At 39.1% G+C, this 24,069-nt stretch overlaps 1 protein-coding gene across 3 annotated transcripts in view; it reads right to left on the bottom strand.

The window, feature by feature from the left end:
- The window catches only part of MUSK (muscle associated receptor tyrosine kinase), a 95,777-nt gene that overhangs the window by 20,458 nt on the left and 51,250 nt on the right, over window positions 1–24,069 (bottom strand). For all 3 annotated transcript variants that reach the window (XM_010970087.3, XM_045506746.2, XM_045506747.2), the window contains 3 exons: window positions 16,245–16,404; window positions 9,127–9,133; window positions 3,679–3,942 (listed from right to left, as the gene is read on the bottom strand). In XM_010970087.3, coding sequence (XP_010968389.2) covers window positions 3,679–3,942; window positions 9,127–9,133; window positions 16,245–16,404 — 431 coding nt within the window. The remainder of the gene's footprint in view (window positions 1–3,678; window positions 3,943–9,126; window positions 9,134–16,244; window positions 16,405–24,069) is intronic.

Raw genomic sequence — 24,069 nt, 5'->3', positions numbered from 1 at the left:
GTCCCATCCTTTGGTCATATAGCACATCTTTCTGCATTCGGACAGTACAATTAAAATGTGCAAAATCAATAGGGGGCATATGAAAAAACTTTGTAGCCCACATTATGTGGGCAAAGCAAATAACTGGGAAAAGTATTTTTTGTTATGAATGCAAAAACACATTCGAGAAGTTTTTCAATTTTGCTTTGTTTTCATTGACATGCATTGAAGCATGCCCTCTATAGAAGATTTTTTTCACAAGGAAAACAATCAAGATGAAATGGAAAATAGACTGAAAACTAGGTTAAGTTGAACATGGTAGTGACTGAAGAAAATAAAGACCACAAAGAAGTGAAAAAAACTTTGTTTTTAAATCAAAAAATGTAAAAAAAAAAAAAGAATTTTAATTCCTATTTAAAAAAAAAGAAAACAACTTTGTTTTAATGAAACAGGTGAAATCTTCATTGAAAATAGTAAGAAATGGCATTGTAAGAAACTGAACAAATAATAGAGGAAAACTTCAGAAGTCCTGAATGCAGAGAGAAAGAATGAATAGAAATGGTGTGTAAGGAGATAGCGGAGAGGGAGAAGAAAGCAAGAAATCCAAAGTACAAGTAACAATGTTTCCCCACAAGAAACTAGAGCACATAGAGAATAGAAAATACTCAAAGATATACTGTAAGAAAATATTCTCAAGCTAAAAAGGATATAAACCTGATAATGAAAGCATATTATCCATTCTTTTTATATTATTTATAGGAAAGAAAATGATGAAAAGAAATCTATTTCCAGATGAATTTTACAAATATTTTGAATCTCAAGAATTAAAGAAATAATCTTCTTACCAGCTAGCAAGAGAAAAATATTCCCTAAAAAGGCACAAAATTCAGGATTGCCTTATCTGTTCTTCATTAAAACACAGCCCCCAAACAGTTGGTCACTGTGCATAGAATTTTGAGGAAAATTGAGAGTAATGCAAGATTTAAGTACTCAGTCAAAAACACATGTATATAAGATTACAGAGAAGTAATTTTTTTTACATGTAATCTGTAAAATACCTACTCTAGCTAAATAAGAAATGAATCAAAATTGAGAGTTTAAGGGGGGAAAAAAAAGATTTTCTAATAGAACGAATGACTGTGAACGTCAGGGATAAATAGCACAAGAACTGCTCCAGGTACTTGTTGCATCTGTAATTATGCAATTGGATGTAAAAGCTAAGAGTAATATTCCAAAATTTGAGCATCTGCAAATGCAACACAATTGAATAATACTAACCTGGTTTATAATTCCAGATAAAGCTTTAACAAGCAAGTAATGGAGGATTTGGTAAAATTATACTAACTTATTTAGGCTTACCTTCCACACCCTATTTTTAAGTTTACAACTTCCTCCCCTAGCCTTGGCACTCATGATCTTCCTCACCTTGGTGCCCATTTCTTCCTTTTCCTGTGACACTTAACATCTTCTAAGGTAGTATGTACGTTATTTATTTATTATGTCTCTTGCTAATTGTCTTCTCCTGCTAGAATGTAAGCCCCATGGACAAAAACCCTAGAATAGTACTTGGAGCCCACTAGAAGGTCAATAAATATTTGTTGAATAAATGGAATTCCTTGTCATTCAGGGAAAGAGGCACAAATGATTAAATTGCCATCTAAGATCAGAAGACTGTGAGGAATGCACAAATTAACTAGCAGTAGAATGTAAAATGGTGGAAGACCTTTGAACCACTTGGAAGGATAAAGGCAAACAAAAACTGTTATGAAAGATAGAGTGAAAGAACAGGGAAACAAAAGGAGCACATTTAGAGGGCAAACTTACTAGTTATTAACAGCGGGCTCAATTTTAGTTCAAATATTATTGGTACAGAAAGCAGAAGTTGCCAGAACTGCAAGAAAGCTTTCTTAGAAAAAAAACGATTATTGTGAAAAGGTTTACTGCATTGAATCAGACAGAACAAACTCACTTAAGAGCAGAAAGGATTGGACAACTTAATTACTGATAACACTAATCACCTACATACTACATATGAATCTTGTACCTTAAAAGCAGAGATAAGTCTTTTTAAATGTCTAATATTTTTACAATTATTAATTATATATGAGAGAAAAGAAAACCTCAGTAAAATGTAAAAATATGAAAATTTCTAGACTGCATTTCTCAATCCCAGTGTGAACAAAATGTTTAACTATAAGGATTTAAAAAAGCAAACAGTTTTCAGATTAAAAATACTTGTCTAAATAATAACTGGAATTAGGAAGAAGAATTTTAAGTATGCTAACAATAGCTTATAGATTTAAGAGGTAATTATGCTATTCTGCTAAATCTGAAATCTCAGTGAAAGGGATTTTAAAAAAAACAAAAAAGGTTAAATTATCTCCAGTCTTCAAAAAGGACACCTGTGGCTTCTGCATGTAAACCAATTTAGGGCATAAATATTGGAAAGTTACTCGACAAATTTATTTTGTGATAGCCTACAAAGATACAATTCAATTTTAATTTTGGTTGTTCCTCAAGAGATGCTTAGATTTCATGTCTGATGAAAATATAATCTTAAGTGTCGAAATGACAAATTATATTTCTCTTTTAAAGTCTCCAAGCCATCAAAATCTTCAGTAAGTTAAAACATAGAGCTCACTATTTTAATGACCTCACTGTAGTCCTTTTACGATTGTATCTTAAAATTACTTCAATATTTAAATAGTTCCTGTTTTTTTTAAAAACAGGTGGAAATGTGCTGTGTTGGTAGTTTTCATGTGTTTTCTTGAAAAGGAAGCAATATCTGTCCAGTTTCTAATATATACCATGGGTGCAATTTATCCTTTAATCCTCTCAACTCTATTTTGCAGATGAGGAAACTAAAGTTTAGCCCAAGATCAGGTACATCTAGAAAGCAGTACAAACAGTATTTGAACTTTGTTCCATTTAGCTCAAAAGCTAGATTGATTCCTGTCTTTTCTACATAAGAAGTAAATAAAGGCAAAGATAATTCTATTGAACATGGATTTATAAATTTCAATGTTTAAAGACTATGGGGGGGTTAAAGAAATATATATTTATAACTATGTCCACTGTCCCCCACCCCCATGAGACAAGAGCATCAATATTTAAATCAGAATATTGGGTGGAATATTATAGTGTTCTGAAATGCTCACCAAGATTTCATATTTATTGGCAAATAATGCTGAAGCACTTGAAATGTAGTCTTTATTTTCTCTATCTTGGCTGACTAATGTGGTCCATGTTAACTTAGAGTTTTGTTTTTTATTTCCTAGGAAGCAGGAATATTTATGAATATGGTAATAATGTGAATAGTAACACATGTAATAGATTATTACACCTTTTATGACATTTTCTAGCTCAGAGCCCTAGTATTACAGGGTATCATCAGTGATTCATATGGTAGGACTTTGTCCCGTTAATTACCTTATATTTTGTTTTTTAAAACAATTTTTTTTGAAGAGGTAATTAGGTTTATTTATTTACCATTATTTTCTTTTTAAATGGAGGAACTGGGAATTGAACCCAGGACCTTGTGCATGCTAAGCATGCGCTCTACCACTGAGCTACACCCCCCTCCCCTGCCCACCTCAATTACCTTATATTTTGGACTATTGCATGTGACAACTTACTCTTTGGAAAACTCTTCCCATTCACAAACAGACAAATGGAATTTTCCCATTTATATATTTTTACCTGCAAATGGGTATAGGAGTAGGCACTAGCCCAGGGTTGCATTCTTGGAAGATATGGTTACATAGCAAAGCTTCGGCAGCCGGCTGGCAGAACGGGCTCACTGCTTTCAGTTCATTCCAGGCGGTGTGGACCAGCAGTTCTTGGGCCTCTTCAGGGTCTGCGTAGGAGTTGTTGAAGAAAACAAGAGCATCTTTCGCCAGGACAGCATCACACACTTCCCCGCTGTACTGGGCGCAGTAGCCTTTGTTTTCTCTCTGGGATTTACTGAAAGAAGCAGGGAACAGTATTCCCAATCACATGCTGTTTCTTAGCATTCAAGCTGCCTTTTTTTTTTTTTTTTTTCCATTTCCACATCTGCATCACAGAAATAGGAGAAGACTGTACTAACAAATCGGTTGAAATGCTCCATCTGAATATTGTCTTCATTTCCAACAGCAATTATATTACCTCTAGCTACTCCAGAAGGCTATTATGAGGCTCAAAGGTGGTAACAGATGTGGAAAGCTTTGGAACCTCTCAAGGGCTGAATGGATGGGAGTATTTTTGTTATTTACATCATAAAGAAAATTTAACTGCATTTCTTTTTTTTCCATTGAAGTGTAATCGATTTACAATGTGTTAATTTTTGGTGTACAGCATAGTGATTCAGTTTTATATATATATATTAAAATATATATATATAATGCCATATATATGAATATGTATTCCTTTTCATATTCTTTTTCATATAGGCCATTACCCATTACAAGGTACTGAATATAGTTCCCTGTGCTATCCGGTAGGACCTTGTTGTTTATCTATTTTATACCTAGTAGCTAGTATCTGCAAATCTCAGACTCCCAATAAATTGACTACACATTTCTTACAAATAAGCTGATGTAGCAAGTAAATACATCTGAAAAACATATTCATCATGATGATTAATAAGTGATGATCAATAAGTGAGTGAGCGTAGGAATTGCTCTGACCTAAAAAGCTTGCAGCTTTATGAACGTAGTTTATTTCAACGTTATGATAGTTAAGTATTTGAACTTTGCAGCGCACACCTTCCGTGCTCAGATCCTCTTACTCATACATCCTCTCAGCATTTCATTAAACGAGAAGAAAGCCACGCAGGGAGGAGAAAGCACTGGCTGTGGCTCTCGGAGGAGCTAAGCAGCACCTTCAGTGTTGCTATTTTCTCACCGCGTGTCTTGGGGAAACTTATCTGGTCATTCCGAGTCCCCAGGTCCTACTCTGTAAATTGATGTCAGTAATTACCTGAACCCTGGTTACTGTGTGTTAATGGGTAATGTAAGTGGAAAGACACTGTAAATTATGCAGTGCTAGCACAAAAATAAGATTAAAAGCCGACCTGCTGTGACGACTGAAGAAGTCAACAGGGAGAATGGAAACTCCTGTTGGTGCTCTCCCCAGGTATGTCCACTGCTCCCTTAAATGGAATGCTGGGAATTGTAATGACAACTCCTGTTCTCACTCACTTGACAAATATTTATTGAGCATTTATTATGTGTAGGCACTGTGATGGTCTCAGTACATCCATATGCCTTCTTTCAGATATATCGTTAACAGTGACAGCAAATTCAAATTGTGTTCTCATTTAGATTTGCACATCTGTGGAATTTAGCATTTCACGATCTTTAAACACAGAATTTTAAGCTAAGGAAGATTAAACAAACTGGAATTTGTGGGAAATGTTTAAGTTGTTAGCAGACCCCATTTGAATTTGAAAAATTGATTTGGGTCATTATTGACCGGTCTTTAAAGCAAATCTATTAAATGAGATATGACTCATTCAGGTAAAACAATGAACTTCCAAGAAAAACTGTATTTTAAAATAATATTTTGTCATACAGAATCATTCTCTAATTCATGCTATAGCCGTTTACTAATTAGTCAACATGAATTTTATTGCATTATTTAAAATTCATCAGGGATGTTTTTAAATGAAGGGCCTTGAAAAAGAAAACACAAAACTCCCATGAAAATTTGGGCCATATAAGGTGGAGAAAAAACCTAGAGAAATAGCTCATGACTCAGCCTTTTAGGGAACTTAGGGTAGGATGACGCTAAAAGTTCTGGAGGAGCAAGGATGCTGTACTTTAAGAAACTGAGTAACAATACCTAAAAATAAGAAATACCTCAAACTGGTTTGCAAAATGGTCACACATATTGATAATCCCTTGGAGGGTTGAGAAGAGTAGGCGTGGCTCTTATCACTTAGAAACAACTGTATCATGTAAAAATTAAATGTCTCTCCTAGTGTCTCTGAGCTGAGAATTATTCATCCAGGTTCTGCTGTCATGTGTGAGCTATAAAATGATTATTTTTCCACGAATATTTTTAAATTAAAAAAGATCATGATTTTTTTCTTTAATTATACAAGCAAAAACCATTTTTTAAAAAAGCATTGGAAACTAAGACAAATTATACAAAAAATTAATAAAAAAAACTGCAGAGACAAATATTATTAATAATCAATTAACAATCAATTCTTCTCTCTGGATTTCTGTTGCTTCTCTTTTTTAAGCTATTTTATTTTCTTTTTAATTGAAGTATAGTCAGTTTGCAATGCTATGTCATGCTAAGCCCTAGAAAATCTTTAGAACAACCTCAGTGTGTCTTAGTGGTACTGAGTCCTCATTTATTTTTGAGCATTAGCTACATAAAGCAAAAGCAAAAAAAAAAAAAAAAAAAAAAAAAAGCAGAATAGGTTTTCAACGGAAATGAGATCTTGGTGTTAATTTTGGTTTGGCTTTCTACCGGCTTGAAGATGACTAGCCTGTGAAAACCCTTTGCATGCTGGGAAAATAAAACATACAAGGACAAAGTATATGGTTCTTAGTAATTTTCTGTGCCTCTGTGATGTTCTGGGAGCATTAAAGACTAGCTTTGGTGGTACCTCTTTGCCTGGATTAGCCCCACAAGATAAAGGATATACAGGACCATATAGATAAAGATACAGATATAGGAATAGAGTGAGTGGTTTAAAAATGTGTAGGGAGACAAGTGTGCCGAATGGTGCGTGAATGAAAGACAGCATCTCTTCTGTGGGTGGCCTACACTTTAATTTGACTTTTACCATGTATATATTTATATCCGCATACATATCCATACATACCTATGAAGACTGTCCAGTCACAGTTTCAGAGTTTAAACAACTTCCTTTTCCTTTTTCTCCCATCTTTTGCAAACTTATAAAACCTCACATTTTATGCAGTGATCAAATTTTAGAGGCAAGGAATGGAGGCCAGTTGGGCCATTTTCCCCCCCTCAATCTCCTAACTCTATTACTTAAAATTTTTCTTAAAGGAGCTCACAGCAAAACCTAGGGATCAAGATGAAGGCAAAAAACTTGCGCTGGTATCTTCTGCTGTCTTTTGCAAGTGATGAGTCCCCTTTCTGTCTGACTGAAGTCGTATCTCTCCACATGCAGTGCTCGGGGCTGAGGATAGAGCAACACCAGAAGCAGCTGGTCCTGTTGCTCATTTGGACAGTGGGGCAGAGTAAACAGGGATCTGTTCACAGAATGCTGGTTATTTTGGAATGATCTGCCGGACTACCTCCAAAAATGCTAGTTAATACTGAGCATGGAGCCAGTCCCTCCTTCGCCTCCTGACAAACTAAACCTGGCTGACCTCTCCTTCTGTAAAGTTTCTCTTTTTTAGAGGCAACAGGTGATATTTGATCCCATGTCCCCCCTTTAACTTCTTTTATAACAGACAATTCTCCTTGGTCAAATATTTAAAGAATTTAAGTATAAAGTGGGTTTATTCAGTTAATAGATACAACCATTTTGGGGTTTGTAGTCAAAACTGCCAAACACTTGCTAGAAAGGTTATATCAATTTTCTCTCTACTTACTGGTAGAGTTGGACAGTGCTGGTGTTATCACAAGTGAAAAATGATACGGAATTTTTCTTTAATTAGCATTTATTTGACTACAAATCAGTTAAGTCTTTCATTTGCATTTACTGGCATGGGAGTGATTTATTTCTGTTCTTGAGCCCTTCGAATTTGTGCATGCTTCCATTAGAATGTTGCTTTGTAATTAATGTGTGTGTGTGTGTCCCCTAGTAAAATGCAGATTCCTTGCAGGCAGGGAATATGTGCAATTGGTTTTGTTTCTCCACTTTCCAATATAGTGCCAGGAACAGACAGAGTGGTTTAAAAACGGACAGGGAGGACAGGTGTGCTGCGAGGCATGTGAATGAAAGATGGCGTCTCTTCTGTGGGTGGCTTGCATTTTCATTTACTTTTTACCATGTTTGTGTCATGTACCCCCTTCAGTAGATACCCAGTTTCTCTACAGAGTCCTCCAGGCTCAGGACTGTCTCTTAGATCTGTGATAGCCACCTAATTCTCAGGTCCTATTTATCAGGTACACAAATGCATCAGCGTGGTATGAATTAGGAAAAAGATTGCAAACAAACTTAATTTTCTTAGGCAATGAATTATTTCATTCCATGGAATTAGAATCAATGGCTTGAGTGGCAGGTCCTGCTTAGTTACTGTGTTACCTAGGTTAGCAAAGTATTTATAAATCTGAGTTCTTGAGTCTGTCTACTTGAGCTCAGATTGAGGCTTTGGAGTTAGTTTTGGAGTGATCATTTTGGAGGATCTGGGCAACATTTTATGCCTCAAAGAAATAGGATAGTTCTGGCCCCATAAAGTTGCTGAAACTAACATGAGAAAAGTGGTGCTCAAAAGTGTAGCACAAAACTTCACTGCTATTCTTCTCATGAATTAATCATTCTGAATCTCAGTTTCATCATTTGTAAAATTAGATTAAAATAGTTGCCCTACATCCCAGAGTTTCTATGCAAGTCAATTTTATGCAAATCAAGCTGTAAGTTTCAAAATGTGTTGTTAGGAGCTACTCCCTTATTGACAGGACAAAGCTGTGAGGGAGAGCTTGGGAGTTGGTTCTGTGTCTCATTTCTAAGCCTGTCATTTACTAGCTGTGTAAGTTACCTGAACTGTCCGGTTCAAAGAAACTCTCTTAGTTTCTTTTCTGCACTATAGGGACCATCATAGCACTTATTACATAGGGATGTCCCGAGGATCGGCTTTTAAAATGCATGTAGAGGAGGGAGGCTATAGCTCAGCAGTAGAGGGTGTCCTTAGCTAAGCATAAGGTCCTGGGTTCAATCCATTAAAATAAATAAACTAAATTTAATTATCTACCCCCCCAAACAAAGCAAAACAAAAAAAAAATTAAGAAATGAAAAAATAAAATGCATGTAAAGCTCTTAGCACAGTGTCTGATACATAGTAAATATTCAATAGGTAGACATTACATATCTTCAAGTTCATTATCACTTGGTAAGAGTATTAAAAGGATGAGAAATTGGAAAGTTTCTGAGATTACAGTGCTCAACCAATAGGAAACATTCAATAAATGGGATGTCAAACAAAACCAACCGTTGGAATAGTAACAGCACCTTACCTCCATTCTATCAGCAGGAGAGGCAGTCCCCACAGGAAATCCAAGTAGAGGGGAGAAGAAAGGAAAGTTAGTACATTTGCATCTCAAGGTCTGTAAGAGATAATCTGATACTTCTCTAAGTTTCTGCAAAGCTCTCCGCTTGGGCTAGGAGGTCAGACACTGCATTAACAGGCAGATTTGGAGAAGGAGATGAAGAAAATATTCAGTGTCTCCCGGAACTGATTCTTCTTTCTCCAGGCTCAGTCAGCCATCATTAGCCCAGGCAGTATCACGGGTCAGAACATCCCTCCATCAGCCACCCAGGGACTTTGCATCAAGAAAGCAAGATGTGGAGGCTGAGCGGGAAGAGGAGAGAGGGGACCGGTGGAGGAGCCGTTATTCTCACAGACCCACTGGCTTCACGTGGTCACACGGGGTCTCACACTCATAAAGACTTCCAACTTAGTTTAATGCTCTGCCGTTATCATCTTGAAATACTTAATAATTTTTTTTAACAAGGGGCCCCACATTTTCACCATAAATTTTGCCCACGGAGGTGAAAGTTCAGGGCCCTGAGGGCATTGCCCTTCTCTTCAGGTGAACTACTGGGCTCCCAGTGTGATTGGCCCCAACTAGGACTCTCCCAAGGCAAGAGGACTCTTAGGAGGGGGTCATGTGACCAGCATTTCTGAATGATTCCATTGCTTTTTGTTTAGGAAATGTAAAACTTCACAATCTTGACCAAGCACTTTGCGGATTACTTCCTACTGTCCTCCCCAGCCCCCATTATAAAAGTAAGAAGTAAAACCTATGCTTTGGCAAAACCAACTTGGTTTATTAGAATTTCTGAAGTCTAACTCCTTTGGAAATTTGTAGGTCCATTTGGGTGTTAGTCTTTTGGCATTTTTAGGGATTCAAAAATGAATTCCTCTAAGAAGCCAAACTTCTTGAAAAACCTTATAAACCCATAGTTTATATTTCTGATCATTCTCTTTTACATTTGTGGGGATTGGTGACTCTGAGGTTTTTGTAACCTCGCATGTGGGTGACTTTTTATTCTATATGGACTTTTTATTTAATGAGCCTGAAGATGAGGATAAGGCTTAGAAACCAACCTACATGAGAAACCTGCCTGACCCAAACTTCATGGCAATTCTGCCCCTGGGCAGATAGAGCGGATGGAAGGAACATCAAGAAATTCTTGCAGAGAAAAAGGTATATAATTTGGAGGAGTAAAGACAGATTCTAGTAGCAGCTGAGCAGGGAAACCTACTGAAACATGAAAAGGCCAAGGTTATGTATATGAAAGAGCCCTCAATTTAAAAATGTAAAAGGGAAGATTCAATATGTAGAGATGAACCAATGCTAAAGAGAATCCAGCCTTAGAACTTGGGAAAAGACAATAAGCTTAGCTAGGCTTCTATTTCAAAGACATGTAAGGAAAGAAAAATCAAGGTCATTTAAGGGTGCTGAGTCTTCTCAAGAATATTAAGAGACTCAGAGGATGATTCACTAGGCTTCAATGTGTTTCTTACAGAAATTTCTCCAGTCACATTTTCTTTTAGGGTGGGGGAGGTGGGGAGCAGGGAATGGGTCCAAGAACTTTGCAATTACTAATAAGCACTTTTATCTCAACACTTGATTTTTAAAAATTCCAAAAGTTTCCAACAGTCATCAATATTTGTAATATCTTTTAAATTATCTGGGAAAGCCAGTCAAATGTTGGCTCTCTTCTCAAACATACAGCCAATCTAATATAAGAAAGCTGCCTGATTGTAAAAAAGATGCTTACCTCTTAGGCTTAGCTGCAGAACAGCTGGTAGCAATTTAGTGTGGCTACTGGCTGTTAGTCATTCATTCTTTTCTATTTTATTAGAAACAAAAACAAACACCTTTAATCAATTTGAAACCATATGAGTCCACCATGAAACGCCAGGGGACGGAGTCTGTTTTGCTAATAAGAACACATTCTGTCCATCCTGGCTAAAGCACTGGGTGGTAGAGGGAGTCACGCGCTCCTGCAACATCATCACATGTCTCACAACTGGGGAAAACATTGCCAGGGACACAGGAGTGTGACCATGAGACACTAGAGAGAGTTTGAAATATGGTAGTATATATGTGTGGGTATATTTCTGTGTGATGATCATGAACATATATTGAATTTTGTCAGGTGCTTCTTCTGCATCTGTTGAGAGGATCACATGAATTTTAGCCTTCATTCTATTAATGTGGTGTATTATGTTAATTGATTTGTGTATGTTGAACCATCCTTGCATCCCAGATATAATTCCCACATGATCATGGTGTATAATCATTTTGATGTGCTATTGAATTTGGTTTGCTAGAATTTTGTTGGGATTTTTTTTTTTGGTCTATATGCACCAGGGATTTTGGCCTGTAGTTTTCTTGTAATGTCCTTATCTGGCTTTGGTCTCAGGGTAATAAAGACTGGTGTTAATTTTTCTTTAACTGTTTGGTAAAATTAATACCTATGTCTATTTTGATGGCCTCTGGCTCTTCCAGGACTGTGCTCATTACAGGGGTCGTGAGCTGCCTTGCTGGTCTCTGTCATAAAGCTGAGGGTTCTGATGACAGAGGGAGGCATCTTGCCAACAACCCGGCATCCTGGTGAGTTTGAATTGCAACTTGAGCCTTTCGAGATTGCGACTAGAGGGGAAATGGAACTTCCTGGTTCATAGGGAGAGGTTCCAAAAGTTTTTCTGGCTCCTTTTGATGACTAACAGCAAATGTAAATGAATCAGAAAGAAGTATATCACATTTCTCAAACAATGCATATGAATCTGGGCATACACATGGAAGAGTTTTGGGAAAATGAAGGCTGATCTTTACTTTTTAGTTGTCTTTCAAACACTAGAAATGTCATTAGATATAATTCTCAGCACTAGAGCAGATTTTTCCATTTCCAGTTTTCCTGCTGGGATGAGTAAATAAACAGATGGAGTGAAATCTTCAAAGTGAAACACAGAGAATGTGACAAAGAGGGCTGTTGACTATAGAACACTAGGGAAGGATGGAGATGGCTGAAATGAGAGAAAGGAGAATTTAGGGTAAGGAAGCATTGTTGCTAGAATGTTAATAGGAGGCACCATGTCTGACTGTAGGCTCTGGACCACTGGCCAGACCCATCAGAAGCCAATGGAGAAGGAGGCCAAAAGCAGAAATGGAGAAAGCAGGTGTCACAACCAGGCCCTGGGAGATCTGGAAAGCCCGAGACCATGCTTTGAAATGATTCTGAATTAAAGTGGGTCCACAGATCCCCTTTTCACCAAAGTGGCCTCACTTTCCTGGAATATTGGTTTGGGTTGCACCCCCAAGTTGGAAGGTTATTTCCCCAGTGTTGGGAGGGGGACCCTTTTGAGGCATTTAGCAACTTTGACTGAAAAGAACATGTCTCTTGACATGGTTCAGAGGTCTTATTCCATTGTACTCATAAAACAACCTCATTAGATCTGCCTGAGGACATTTTAGGAAAAGTAGGGGAGCTTCAAGTCTCATAGTCAGTGGGATCCAACAGGAAAAACAGATCAGGGGATGAATGAAAGGGTCTTGTACCTTTTTATGAATTAGCTCCATGAGGGAGTCCCTCTTTACTCATTTTAGTAACTTTTTTTTTTTTTTCCCGTGGGCAGATGGAGTCACATTTATTGGTTCAAATACAGTAGCTAACACTTGCTAAACATGCATTACCAGGCTTGTTGGCTAAAGTCAAGTCATTGCTGGTTTCAGTCTGCTTGACCATCACCCCTACTGAGGTCACCGCTCCTTATCTGCATTCACCTCTCCTGCTGCAGCAGGTTTCCAGCCCCCTCTGCTGCTGTATGCCAATCCACACATTGCTCCCACCATCCATTTCTTCACTGCAATTCTCTGGCAATTTTTTCCCGGGCTGCCATGGCTGATTGCTCTCATCCTCACTCTGATCTATTCTCAACATTGACCACTTCTCCCTGCATTCTGGGACATTGCCTTTTTATGATGCCTGTCCATACTTTAAGGCTTTTTATAACCACCAGAAGAAGATACCATTACTTTCTTTAGGATTATAGTTTCCTCTGTTGGTATATTCCACTTATTAATGCTGTTGGATCAGGTTCTCATTTGGACTAGGACAGGGATGAAAGGGGGTGATGTTGCTGTATACAATATGGTGGCACTTATGCTCTGTAGTCCTTTTAGCATCTTGGAGATCATGTCATGTGATGGATCTGCCTTTGTGTGGGGAAGGATATACCCATTTTATCAGGTTCTCCTTCTTACTGGTCATAGCACTGCCTTCAGTCCCATTTTTGTACTATGATGGGCAGGCACTGCAGGTTACCACACTAAAGAAGGTGTCCCTGACCAGCCCCTCCAGCTTGGGAGGTAAAGGTGGAAGGTAGGGGAATTAAGAATTCAGATCCACATTTTATAGATTCCTTTCCCTGGACCAAAGTCCTAAAAGAGAGGTGTGTGGATAAAGACAAAGGCAAAGCCAAGGGAGGAGGGATAAGGAGGGAGCTGACTTAGATTTCAGCATGCCTGGCTTTATAGGGAGAGCCAGATGACCTAGGTGCAGCGGTTGCAGAGTAGACTCTAGAGAGGGGCTCGGTGAAGGGTTTGGCTGGGATGTAGAGGGTTGTGTTTTTATGGAAAGAACCTGGATGGGGCTGAGGCAGACAGGGAGATCCTCTGGGTCCCAATCAAGCCAAGAGATGAAATCACTAGTTCTTTAGCTGTAGACTTCACCAGCGCCCAGGGGACTTCCTGAGGATACAACTGCATGAATCTAAGTTTCCTGCCCTCCTTCCATCTAGGGAAGAGACAGAAGGAGGAAGGGGACAAAGAGATGTGGGAGGGAATTGCTTTGAGTGACTGAATAATCACCTGAAATGAGACTCTCTTAAGATTAGCGACATTAATTTTCCTCTTCTAACCAGTGGAGGTATAGGGTATAAGCTAGATTAGATCAGTTTATTTTCTTGGATTTGAGTATTCATATGTAAATGTTTCTCTTTCTCTCTGCACACACACAGATGTTCTATAAATGTATAGATATAGGCTATATAAATACATATTTATGTATTTAACATTGGGTCTTGATCAAATGTCAAATGAAACACAGGATAGACCAGAATAATTCCAAGTAATTCAAAGGCATCAAAAGTGTAATTATTTTCTTATCTCTTGAACCTTCTCATGCTCTTCAGTTTTGTTTTATCTATTGTTGTTTGTTCTAGACACCCTCCTCAAAGTCTCAAACACATCTTAAGTCCTTCTACCACACTGCCACATTCAAGCACTTTCAAATCTTAGCCTTCCTATCCTGGGAGGTCTCATGCATCTCTGCTCTTCTCTCTCTCCCAATTGTCGCTGTTGTTGTTCAGACCTTGATTACCTTTCCAGACTCCTGGAATAGCCTCCTGACTGCCTGCCATTCCTCCCAGTCTTCTCGCAAGTACCTGTTGACTTGATAAGGGATATATCTGACCATATCACCTGTCTCCTCTCAAAAAATTAAATGACTTCCCATTAATTGAAGAATACAGTCAACCTATTCAGGCTCTTCATAACCCAGCTGGAGCTCGCATTTCATACGTTTCTTCCATCCTCCACCTCACTCCCAGTCCCCATCATGACTTGCTCTTTTCTGAACTCACTTCAACATTTTCATCTCCAACTCCCATCTCCTGCTCAAGTGGTATTCCTTTAAACTCTCCCTCTTTTTTTTCTGCTGTTGTACTTTGTCTGTGTTCCTGCATAGAGCGCAGTCTGTGCCATAATGTATGTGGCCAGCAGGCTTCCTTTTTAGATTGAGTCCCTGGAAGACGGGGACTCCATTGTTAATGATCCCATTTGCTAATTAAGTTTGCATCCTTTACCCAACACAATGGACTGAACCCAGTGCATTTAATAAATGCACACAAGAGTACTGTATAAACAACAAAGTGCTATGTCAAGAGGAATCATTTTATTATTATTTGTTAAATTGAGTTGAGTTTACTTTTGAGACTCTCATCCTTCTCTGGGAAAATGATTTCCCGTCAGTGGAAATTCTAGAATGACTGATAGGATGCCTCAGGATACTGTAGGCAGTTTCCCTGGAAAAGAAGGCAGAAGGGATCCTTGGTTTTGACATCTTCTCTTTTCCATCATGGACAGAGGGCCAACCTTGTCCAATGCTCCCTGTATATTTCTCTGTGTCTTTATTCACCTCCTGCTAAAAATCACCAACATTACTGGTCGTTTTCCCATCAGGGAAGATCAAAGAAGTGGCCCTGTAATAAGGAATAGCAGGCTCTGGGGAGCTGGCCCTGCTCACAGGTCCTACTAGTGCTTGTCTCACATGTGAGGCCAAACATCTCTCTGTTGACCCTTGGGCAGTAGGCATGCTATGACTGTATCATGCCTGGCATTTCCTGATACAGGGATTACTTCCATCTCTAGGAATTCCACAAATGTTCGCAAAGCCTTTGGGACATTGAAATTTTAAAAATAAACCTTTATAACTCAACACAAATATCCTAGAAATCCATGTGTCAGCCCTTGTCCTCAAAAATACCTGTAGGTCCTGCTATCAGTTGCATGAAACAGGAAAGGGAGAGACCGCAAGAGAGATCACATACTCGTAAGTAAAAATGCCTTCAAAAAATAGCCATGCAGAAATTGGCACAACCACGTTAACTCTCTGCCAACTTTTGAGAGCCTTGGAAAGTCTGATTAACCCTGAGAGAGAAAGAGGGAGGAGGAAGGGAAGAAAGAGAGGAAGGAAAGGAAAGAAAAAGAGACAAAAGGAGGAAGGGAGGGAAGAATAAAGAAGGAAGGGAAGAAATGGGAAGAAAGGAAAGGGAAGAAAAGAAAAGAATGAAAGAGAAAGAGACTGAAAGAAACGAACTCTTGGAAGCTGTTACTCATCACTTGGGCAGATATTTAAGGAGTTAGTTTCTGAAGCAACAAATTAGCCAAAATCAATTATCCAAGTCAACCTCTGGAGTGTCGCTATGGAGGAAGAAATATCCTGAATGGGACTGGAGTAAGAAAAATAAATAAATAAAAGATTTCCCCTAGTGAAAGATGTCACAGAATAGTGCCAACTCTCTCCTCTCCGGGGGCAATGAGATTGTGAAAATCCATCCTACCTGCTATGCTGATGGTGGCTGCAGCCTTTGCAGTACTGAATTTCTCTCCATGCTTATTAGTAGCTATGCATGTATAGAGTCCTGGCTTGGTGATAAACAGCTGCAGTCTTGAGTCAATAACTCGGTCTTTCACACTTTCTTGAATGGACCCAGAAGAAACCTGGTGGAGTTAGGGAAAAAAAGATAGAATTAGGTCAAAGATTTCCTAATATGCTGCATCAGTAGACTGCAAAGAAAAGGGATTAGGACTATAATCAAAAGGCGCATGGTAGATTGTACAAATTGCCAAAAACTTTACTCTCTATACGCCCATGACCTTGCAACATGACTTTGTAGCTCTTCCCTCAAGAGGTAGCATTCTTCTCCATGCTTTGAATCTAGATTAGCCTTGTGACACGTTTCACCAAGACACAGACTCTTGTAAAGTTCTTGCACACTGTGGCTTGCTTTCTTGTTGCCCTTGGAACCCGTGACCTCCTGTGAACAAGCCAGAGCTAGCCTGCTGGAGGACGAGGCACACATGGCCCAGTTATCCCCACTGCTCCAACTGGGAGCCAACAATAGCCACCAGGTATACAAGTAAGGCCATTCTAGACCAACCAGCACCCAGTCAACCTGCCAGTCATAGGAGCTAGATCAGCCAAGATTAGGCAATCTTGGCCCAAATCAGCAAAACCAACCAGCTGACCCACAGACTTGTGAGCATCAATAAATGGTTATTGTTCTAAGCCATTATGCTTTGGGGTGTTTGTGATACAGCAACAGATAACTAATGCAAGGTAGGAAGGATACACTGTGTGGATTCACCAAGATAATTCTCTCTGTCTTGAAGAGAGAGACAGTCAGTTATGAGAGGTTGCAGACTTTTGGACTTATTTTCATAACTCTGTTCAGTTCCCCATAAATGCACATCAGATAGATGGATGGTTATCAAGAAAAATGGTTGTACAACCAATTCTATTTTGGCCTCACTACTTAGATTAGACAATCAAATGTCCTCTACGAGCCAGGATATCAATACAATATTAGGAGATAATTGACAGGTTAGTTTATGTAAGTACTGATTAGTCATCATTATTCCAACTCTGAGAAAGACAGCTGCCCGGCTCACTCTATTGGAATTTACACCCTAGTTCGTCTGACCGCAAAGCCTGTGCTTTTAATCATTATGTTTTAGTGCCTTCCCTAGTCCTAGAAAAAGCAATAAATGAAGAGTTATTAGAAAACACGATCAGTAACAACAGTAACCTGAAATCAACCATGAACAAAATACACGTCTGACTTCAACGTCATTGTTAAGGTGATAACATCTTTTTTTTTAGTGGTGATTCTTTCTTCACTGTTTTCTTGAGCACTAGTCCATCTTTTCAATAATTATTCTTTAATTAACTATCACTGCTCGTATGAGAGGAAGATGCTAGTTGGAGGTGAGTGTGAATGGACTGACAACCAATCAGCTAATGGTTTACCTTGGCCTGATCTTGGAGGAGTCGGGGTGGGGACCATGGTGGCCTTGAAAGAGAGCTTTCTGTCTGGTAGGAGACAATGAGGCTGGGAGTGAGAAACTTGGAGCCAGTTGTCTTACTGTTTCACATGAGGGAGGGTTTCACGGTTGGACCAGCCAGAAAGAGGGAAGCCCTGAGGTGAGACCAGCTTTCCTTCCGTCTGCTGCCAGGGCGTGGGCTGGCTCTGGAACCAGTAACTCTCTAGAGCAATTAGGCTGTGAGTTTGTCCAATTAATTAGCTTCTTTGTCTTTTTATTCTTTACCTGTGCTCCTTGTCTCCACCCTTATGAGAAAAACTGGTTTATGGGAGCATCGATTTACCTGAACTGGGAAAACTTCCCAGGTCAGATCAAGTATTGTGACATTTCCCCCAGATTCCCCAGATAAGAGGGAAAGAGAAAAATAGGCAGAGAGAAAAATATCTTAACACTCAGTTGGGAATTCTCACTGAATTCATCATTATCATATTTATCAGAGGTACAAGTTCTTATGGATGTGAGTATCAAGTTAGATCAAAAGGACTGAACCATTTAAAACACAGTTTTGAACTCTCCTTGAATTTGAATACAAATCCCCAACGAGAACAAAGCTAAAGTCCTGAAATTTCTGTCAGTCAATATGCGTTATGCTATCAGGATATTTTATTTGTAAATATGATCCCTTTCCTGTTGATGTACATGAAATCCGCACAACAGTTACCTTCCTCCTTTGCAAAATTCATTCCCTGCTTCGACAAGGAGGTAAGTCAACTGGACAGTTGTACTAGGAGGCGGCTCAGGAAAGAGTCATCCCCCAATGCTGACTAAACTCACACTATTTTCATGTTCACACCTCAGACCGTCCCTCCTCAAGGTCACCGAGAACATTCTCGGGAGGAAAGAGAAGTGAGTTTTCAGCTGCCTGACCTCCCTTCTCCTGGACGTCATCCAAGTGCTGACGTGGTCCGGGCGAGGAGACCAGCAAGCTCCGAGGCTCATTGCTTGACGATGATGTGGTTCCTAAGTGCTTTTCCTCCTGTTTCCAGAGGCCTCGCCTGATTCGTTGTGTGACTCACACACAGCAGGCCTTGTTAGTCATAGTTCGAATTTGTTTTTCTTTCTTCACGGAGCATCCCGACCGACAATTTAGTATTTTTGGTGACCTAAAATTAAACACACCCCGTTGCCCTCCATGTTGATCTTTCTGCCTCTTGGGTTGAAAAACTCGAAAGGATGAGTTCAGATTATTCCTGGGAGCTTTGACCGAAGTATGCTGAGGCGACGCCGAGGACTTCATTGAGGTGATTCTTTCTGGTTTTTACAGGAAATATACTATTTCTCCAAGTCATGCCGGCACACTGACCCGAATGAGCTGGATAAACAGCTCTCTGCTCTGTGTGGTGCTCCCTTTCTGAGACATTGACCTCGTATGAGGTCGTCGAACCGGAAGGTCTGTTAAGTAGTTGTATTAGTTCACACCTGGGATAATGTATGCAAAAGCCTTCTCAAGGAGGCACTACAGGAAGTGGAATATATTTTTTTTCCGTATCATTAACACATTAATAATGCTGTTTTGAGAGAATCTACACCCAGTTGGGGATAATCTCGTTAACTCCACCATGATTTGATCTCAGTATAAGGAAGACCTCTGAACGGTATTCTGACTTCAATGACCTAGTCTTGCAGATAGTCCCAGCTGCCTAGGAACAGCTTGTGGGACTTCAGGATGTGGCTTGATAGTGTCCATGTGTTAAGGGCGTGGTGATGATGTCTGTCTGTGCATCATAGAAAAAGGGACAATAGACTGAGAAAATTTCCCATGGTTTTTCTCATCAACATAGCCATGAATATTGACCTCTTTCAATCTGGCTGCTGAAATATTCCACATAATACCTTCCACTTGATATATGTAATTATTTCGGTTTACCCAGAGAGTAAGATAAGGTGATTCCAAAGCTCATTTACTTTGAACCCAAAATGCCGCCTCTTAAAAATGTGTATAAAATATAGGTGAGCCTCCTTTCAAGGAAAATTCAAAAACTCAATCTTCAACACAGATGATTTGGCTATTTATTTTATGACATTCTTCTAATAAATTAAAATGATTCACCTTTTAAAAATATTTTAGGAACTACGTTGATTGGACAAAGCAAGAGGGATGTGCAAATTTTCTACATTTTTTTATTTGAATGCCCAAACAATAGAGATCTCAGTATGACTTTAAATAAACCCGGTTATTAAAATACTAGGACATTTTCTTTTAGAAAAGTAATCTCTGCTCTCTCCACACCAAACTACTATTTGCAATGTTGTAAAACAAAGAGAATATTACTGCTCACTGTGCATTCACCTAAGACTATACATTTTCATGAAAAATGAATGACATTTCTGTAGGAAGAAAGCAAGACTTCATTGCTTTGGGGCACAGTGTTACTTGCCTTTGTCTTGTTCTTGGGCTCTAATAGTTCAGGGTTTTAGTTCATTGGTACATTCGTGGAGGGGGAGAAAAGGAGGATTCACATCTTTTAAGGTACTCATTATACTTGGTGGTGGGTTAGTGAAGTTAATTCACTGGTTTGCAATTAGTGAAAAGCCACAGTTCAAATCCTGTTTTATTCTGTACCAGATAGCTCCCGGGTCTGCCTTTGTCTTCACCCTGCCCACCCAAAGTGGTATCAGGGCTGTGGGCTCTTCCCTGCTCTCCTCCACAGACTTTTCTGGTTGGTTACTTGTACACCATCAAATGCCTGAAATTGCCTTCATGTCCTGTGATGTGCGTCAGCATGGGCAAAGTCATCTTGGCTTCTACCTGGACTTGGCTAGTGGCACCAAGAACCAAACATGGCTGTGATGGCAACACTGTCTCTGACCGGGAGAACTGCTGATTTTGGTATGCATTCTTCCTGGAAGAAGGTCACTATTAGTTTATTTTATTCCTGTTTTAGAATCTGAGGCCAAGAATCTATTTTGCTTTCTTCTTTTTGCGAATCACATCTTGAACGATTAAGTTGGAGTCTCAGTAATACCAAAACTAACTCAAACCATCTGGCTTTTTTAATTGCTTCTCACCTCTAGTAGAGAATAATCACATGTTTTTCAGCCCTACACTCATAGGAGTCTTTTGAAAATACTGAATGTTTTTTCCTCTTTAAAGTAAATTTTATTTTATTTTTAAAAATTGAAGTATAGTCAGATTACAATGTATCAATCTGGTGTGCAAAATAATCTTTCAGTCATACATATACATGCATAAATTCCTTTTCATATTCTTTTTCATCATAGGTTACTACAAGATAATGAATATAGCTCCCCGTGCTGTACAGTAGAAACTTGTTGTTTATCTATTTTTTATATAGTAGTTAGTATCTGCAAATCTCAAACTCCCAGTTTATCCCTTCCCACCCCCTCTCCCCCTGGTAACTGTGAGTTTGCTTACAAAGTCTGTGAGTCTGTTTCTAGAAAACACTGAATTTTTAAAAAACATATGTCTTTCCAATTTCTTCATTACTGTTTCCACAGAGTAAGACAAATTATTACAGTCAGATCATCAGTCTCCCCAGTTTTCTTAGGGCATATGTTCACACTACCTTGAGGGACTTAAGACCACTTCTGCAGCTTTACAGAAGAGCTGGAAATTTAATTAGAGAGATCAAGAAAAACAGGGACTATGAGTTACTTCACTGTAACTTAACAACATTAAAGAACTTTAGCCCGGAGGTCACAACGGGAAGCATTTCCTCCAGCCACCTGGCATCTCTGTCATTGTAGACATGGGAAAAATCAATGTCTGAGTGGTAAAGGGACCTCCCCTTAAAATTACATTAGCTGAAGAAGAGCGTTTAAGACTTAGGTCTTCTGACTCCCCGCCTAATTCTCATTCCACCATACCTCAAGTCACAAGCCTCTAAAGTGACATTCACTTGTTTATGCACCTTTTTTGAAGAGATGGATGGTAGACAATAAGATAAGATGAATCCATTTTAATAACAAACTTTGGAGGGAAAAAGTGGTTTTGTTCGAGTATCAGAAAGGGAAAAAGCCTTTCAGCAAAAACAGCACTGAAAAGAAAAGTAATCAGTGAATTGTTAGCCTTAGAGGATGCTAGTGCAAGGTGATAGTCTTCGTTAATTGGGGTAACCTTAGGATTTGGCATCTTTTGCTTGGTTTACAACATCCACCAAAATTTCACACAGGAACACTCTGGTTTCCACACACTTCTCTCTCCTCCCCGTCTTCCTTTCCCCATGTCTAGTGTCCCAGTCCTCCTCTCTTCCTTTCCTCTCCTTTTTTTCCTTTTTTTTTTTTTTTCCTCTTCATTTGGAACACTTCTGTGACTTTAAAATGCTACTGTTAATATATGGTATTAGGATAATATATGGGAAACTGTAGCCAAGATACCAAAAAGTTGGAGAGAGATTATCCTGGAAGACATAGAAAATGAAAATAACTGAGAACCGTCTCGATGGCTAATCAAGGTTTGAGTTGCTTACATTTATTGAGAGCCAGCCTCACCCCACCCAAAGGACTGGTTTGAACCTCTACTTCATCTTCTTAAGGCATGAAAGAAGGTCTTCAGTAGGACCACATGGAGAGTTGGTATATGTTCCCTGCTCTGTAGTTTAGGGTTAAATTCAGTGGACTTGAACTTGGCTTGAGTTCAAACCCTGTGCATTTGAAAGAAAGGACTGGCCTTTGACTTTGCTCCTGAGAGATAACCTTGTATCCTTTGGAATATCCTGCCTAATAAGAGTGTCTTTGAAAACCTGAGACCTTGGGCCATGCCAGAGAGTTTATGTTAACCATTTTTTGTTCCAGGGACTCTAGGCTATGCTGTATCTGTTTGACCTTTGGAAGGGCTGGAGACTAGCTAAGGTCAGTCATGTGAGCCTCTCACGCCTATGTAACTGACCAAAGTACAAACTCTGACACCAAGGCTTAGGTGAGCTTCCTTGGTTCAATGTTTGTATATCGTGTCACACATCATTGCTGGGAGAATTAAGTACTCTCCATGAAATGTCACTGAAAAAGGAGAACTGATTATCCTTAATGGAGTTTTGTCTGTATCCTTTTCACTGTAATGACCTGTAACCATGAGTGCAACAGATATTCTAAGTTCCTTGAGTCCTAGCGAATCACCAAACTTGAGGGTGTCATGGAGACCCTGACATATCTGCAGTTTGTTGACACAGCAGACAAGTATCCGTTCCCACCTATGAAACCTAAAAAGCACAGTCAGGCTGCCTAGCGGCTCCAATGGAAGGAGTGGAGAGAAGAGCTTTGTTCGATGGTCTAGATCCAAGAGTTTGTAGATACAGAGGTTTTATAGAGGACCTGATTTGGGGTTATTTTAAATCCTCCCAAAAGGACTTTTTGGAAGATTGATGGGACCCCAATAAAGAAACTTACTATCAACTCACAAACTGAGGGCTGTCCTGAGGGAAAAGTGTCACTGATGTCATCTTGAATATTCCCTGATTTCTGAAGAACCACGAATGTATCCATAATGGAAATAGTTTTAAATACTTGTCAGACACAGGGGTGTAAAGTCAACTTAGAAGAGTGCCAGTTAAGTTAGAATTTTTCCACTCCAGTTACCGCTCCTCTCTTCCTCCCACCCCAAACTTGGAGGAGTCATAAGTAACAGCTAGGAGATGGGTCAGGAATGTTGAGTATGAGATAAGAAGCCAGCCACAAGACTTTTGTGGAAGGCAGGTAGCAGGTAGCTCGCCTGCAATAGTCCTGAGAAGGGAGGAAGGGAAAGATCTCATCTGTGAATGCAGCTGGAGGCTTTGGGTATTACTTAGGCTTAGACACTTAAAATTACTAATTTGGGATGATGTTAGTGATTTTAAATCACCTAAAAGTAACCAGAAAAATCACAGAGCCTGCTTGGGGTAGACCTCCATGGTGGAAAAAGAACCTTCCCTGCTGAATAAACTTAAGAGGGCAGAGAAAGTATTAAATGAGGCTGGATTACACGCAAGTCATGCTTGTTCAGCACCTGAGTTACAGTAATAGTTGTAGCCCACAAGTTTGACTCTCCTTTTTCTAACTGAACTCCCCAAAGATAAACAGTGTTTATCCTTATTAAATTAGTGTTTATCCTAATTTAAAATTAGGAAAAATAAATCCGTAGAAAGATGGATGGGTATAATAATCAAAGGGCAAGGATTTTTCAACAATTTCTGGAAGATACAAAGCAATGTGACTGCAGTGATAGAAAAATTAGTATCAACAAAGTAGCTGGAGCCTAAAAGTTTACTGAGAGGAGAATGAGTAAATTTTCTCTAGCGAGTCATAGAAAATTCCAGAGTTCAGAGAACAGGGCTATAAGTGGGAAGA

This window comes from Camelus bactrianus, chromosome 4 (assembly GCF_048773025.1).
Source record: "Camelus bactrianus isolate YW-2024 breed Bactrian camel chromosome 4, ASM4877302v1, whole genome shotgun sequence".
NCBI lineage: Eukaryota > Metazoa > Chordata > Mammalia > Artiodactyla > Camelidae > Camelus > Camelus bactrianus.
Note: the sequence above shows the minus strand (reverse complement) of the source record. Positions and strands in the feature narration are given on the sequence as shown.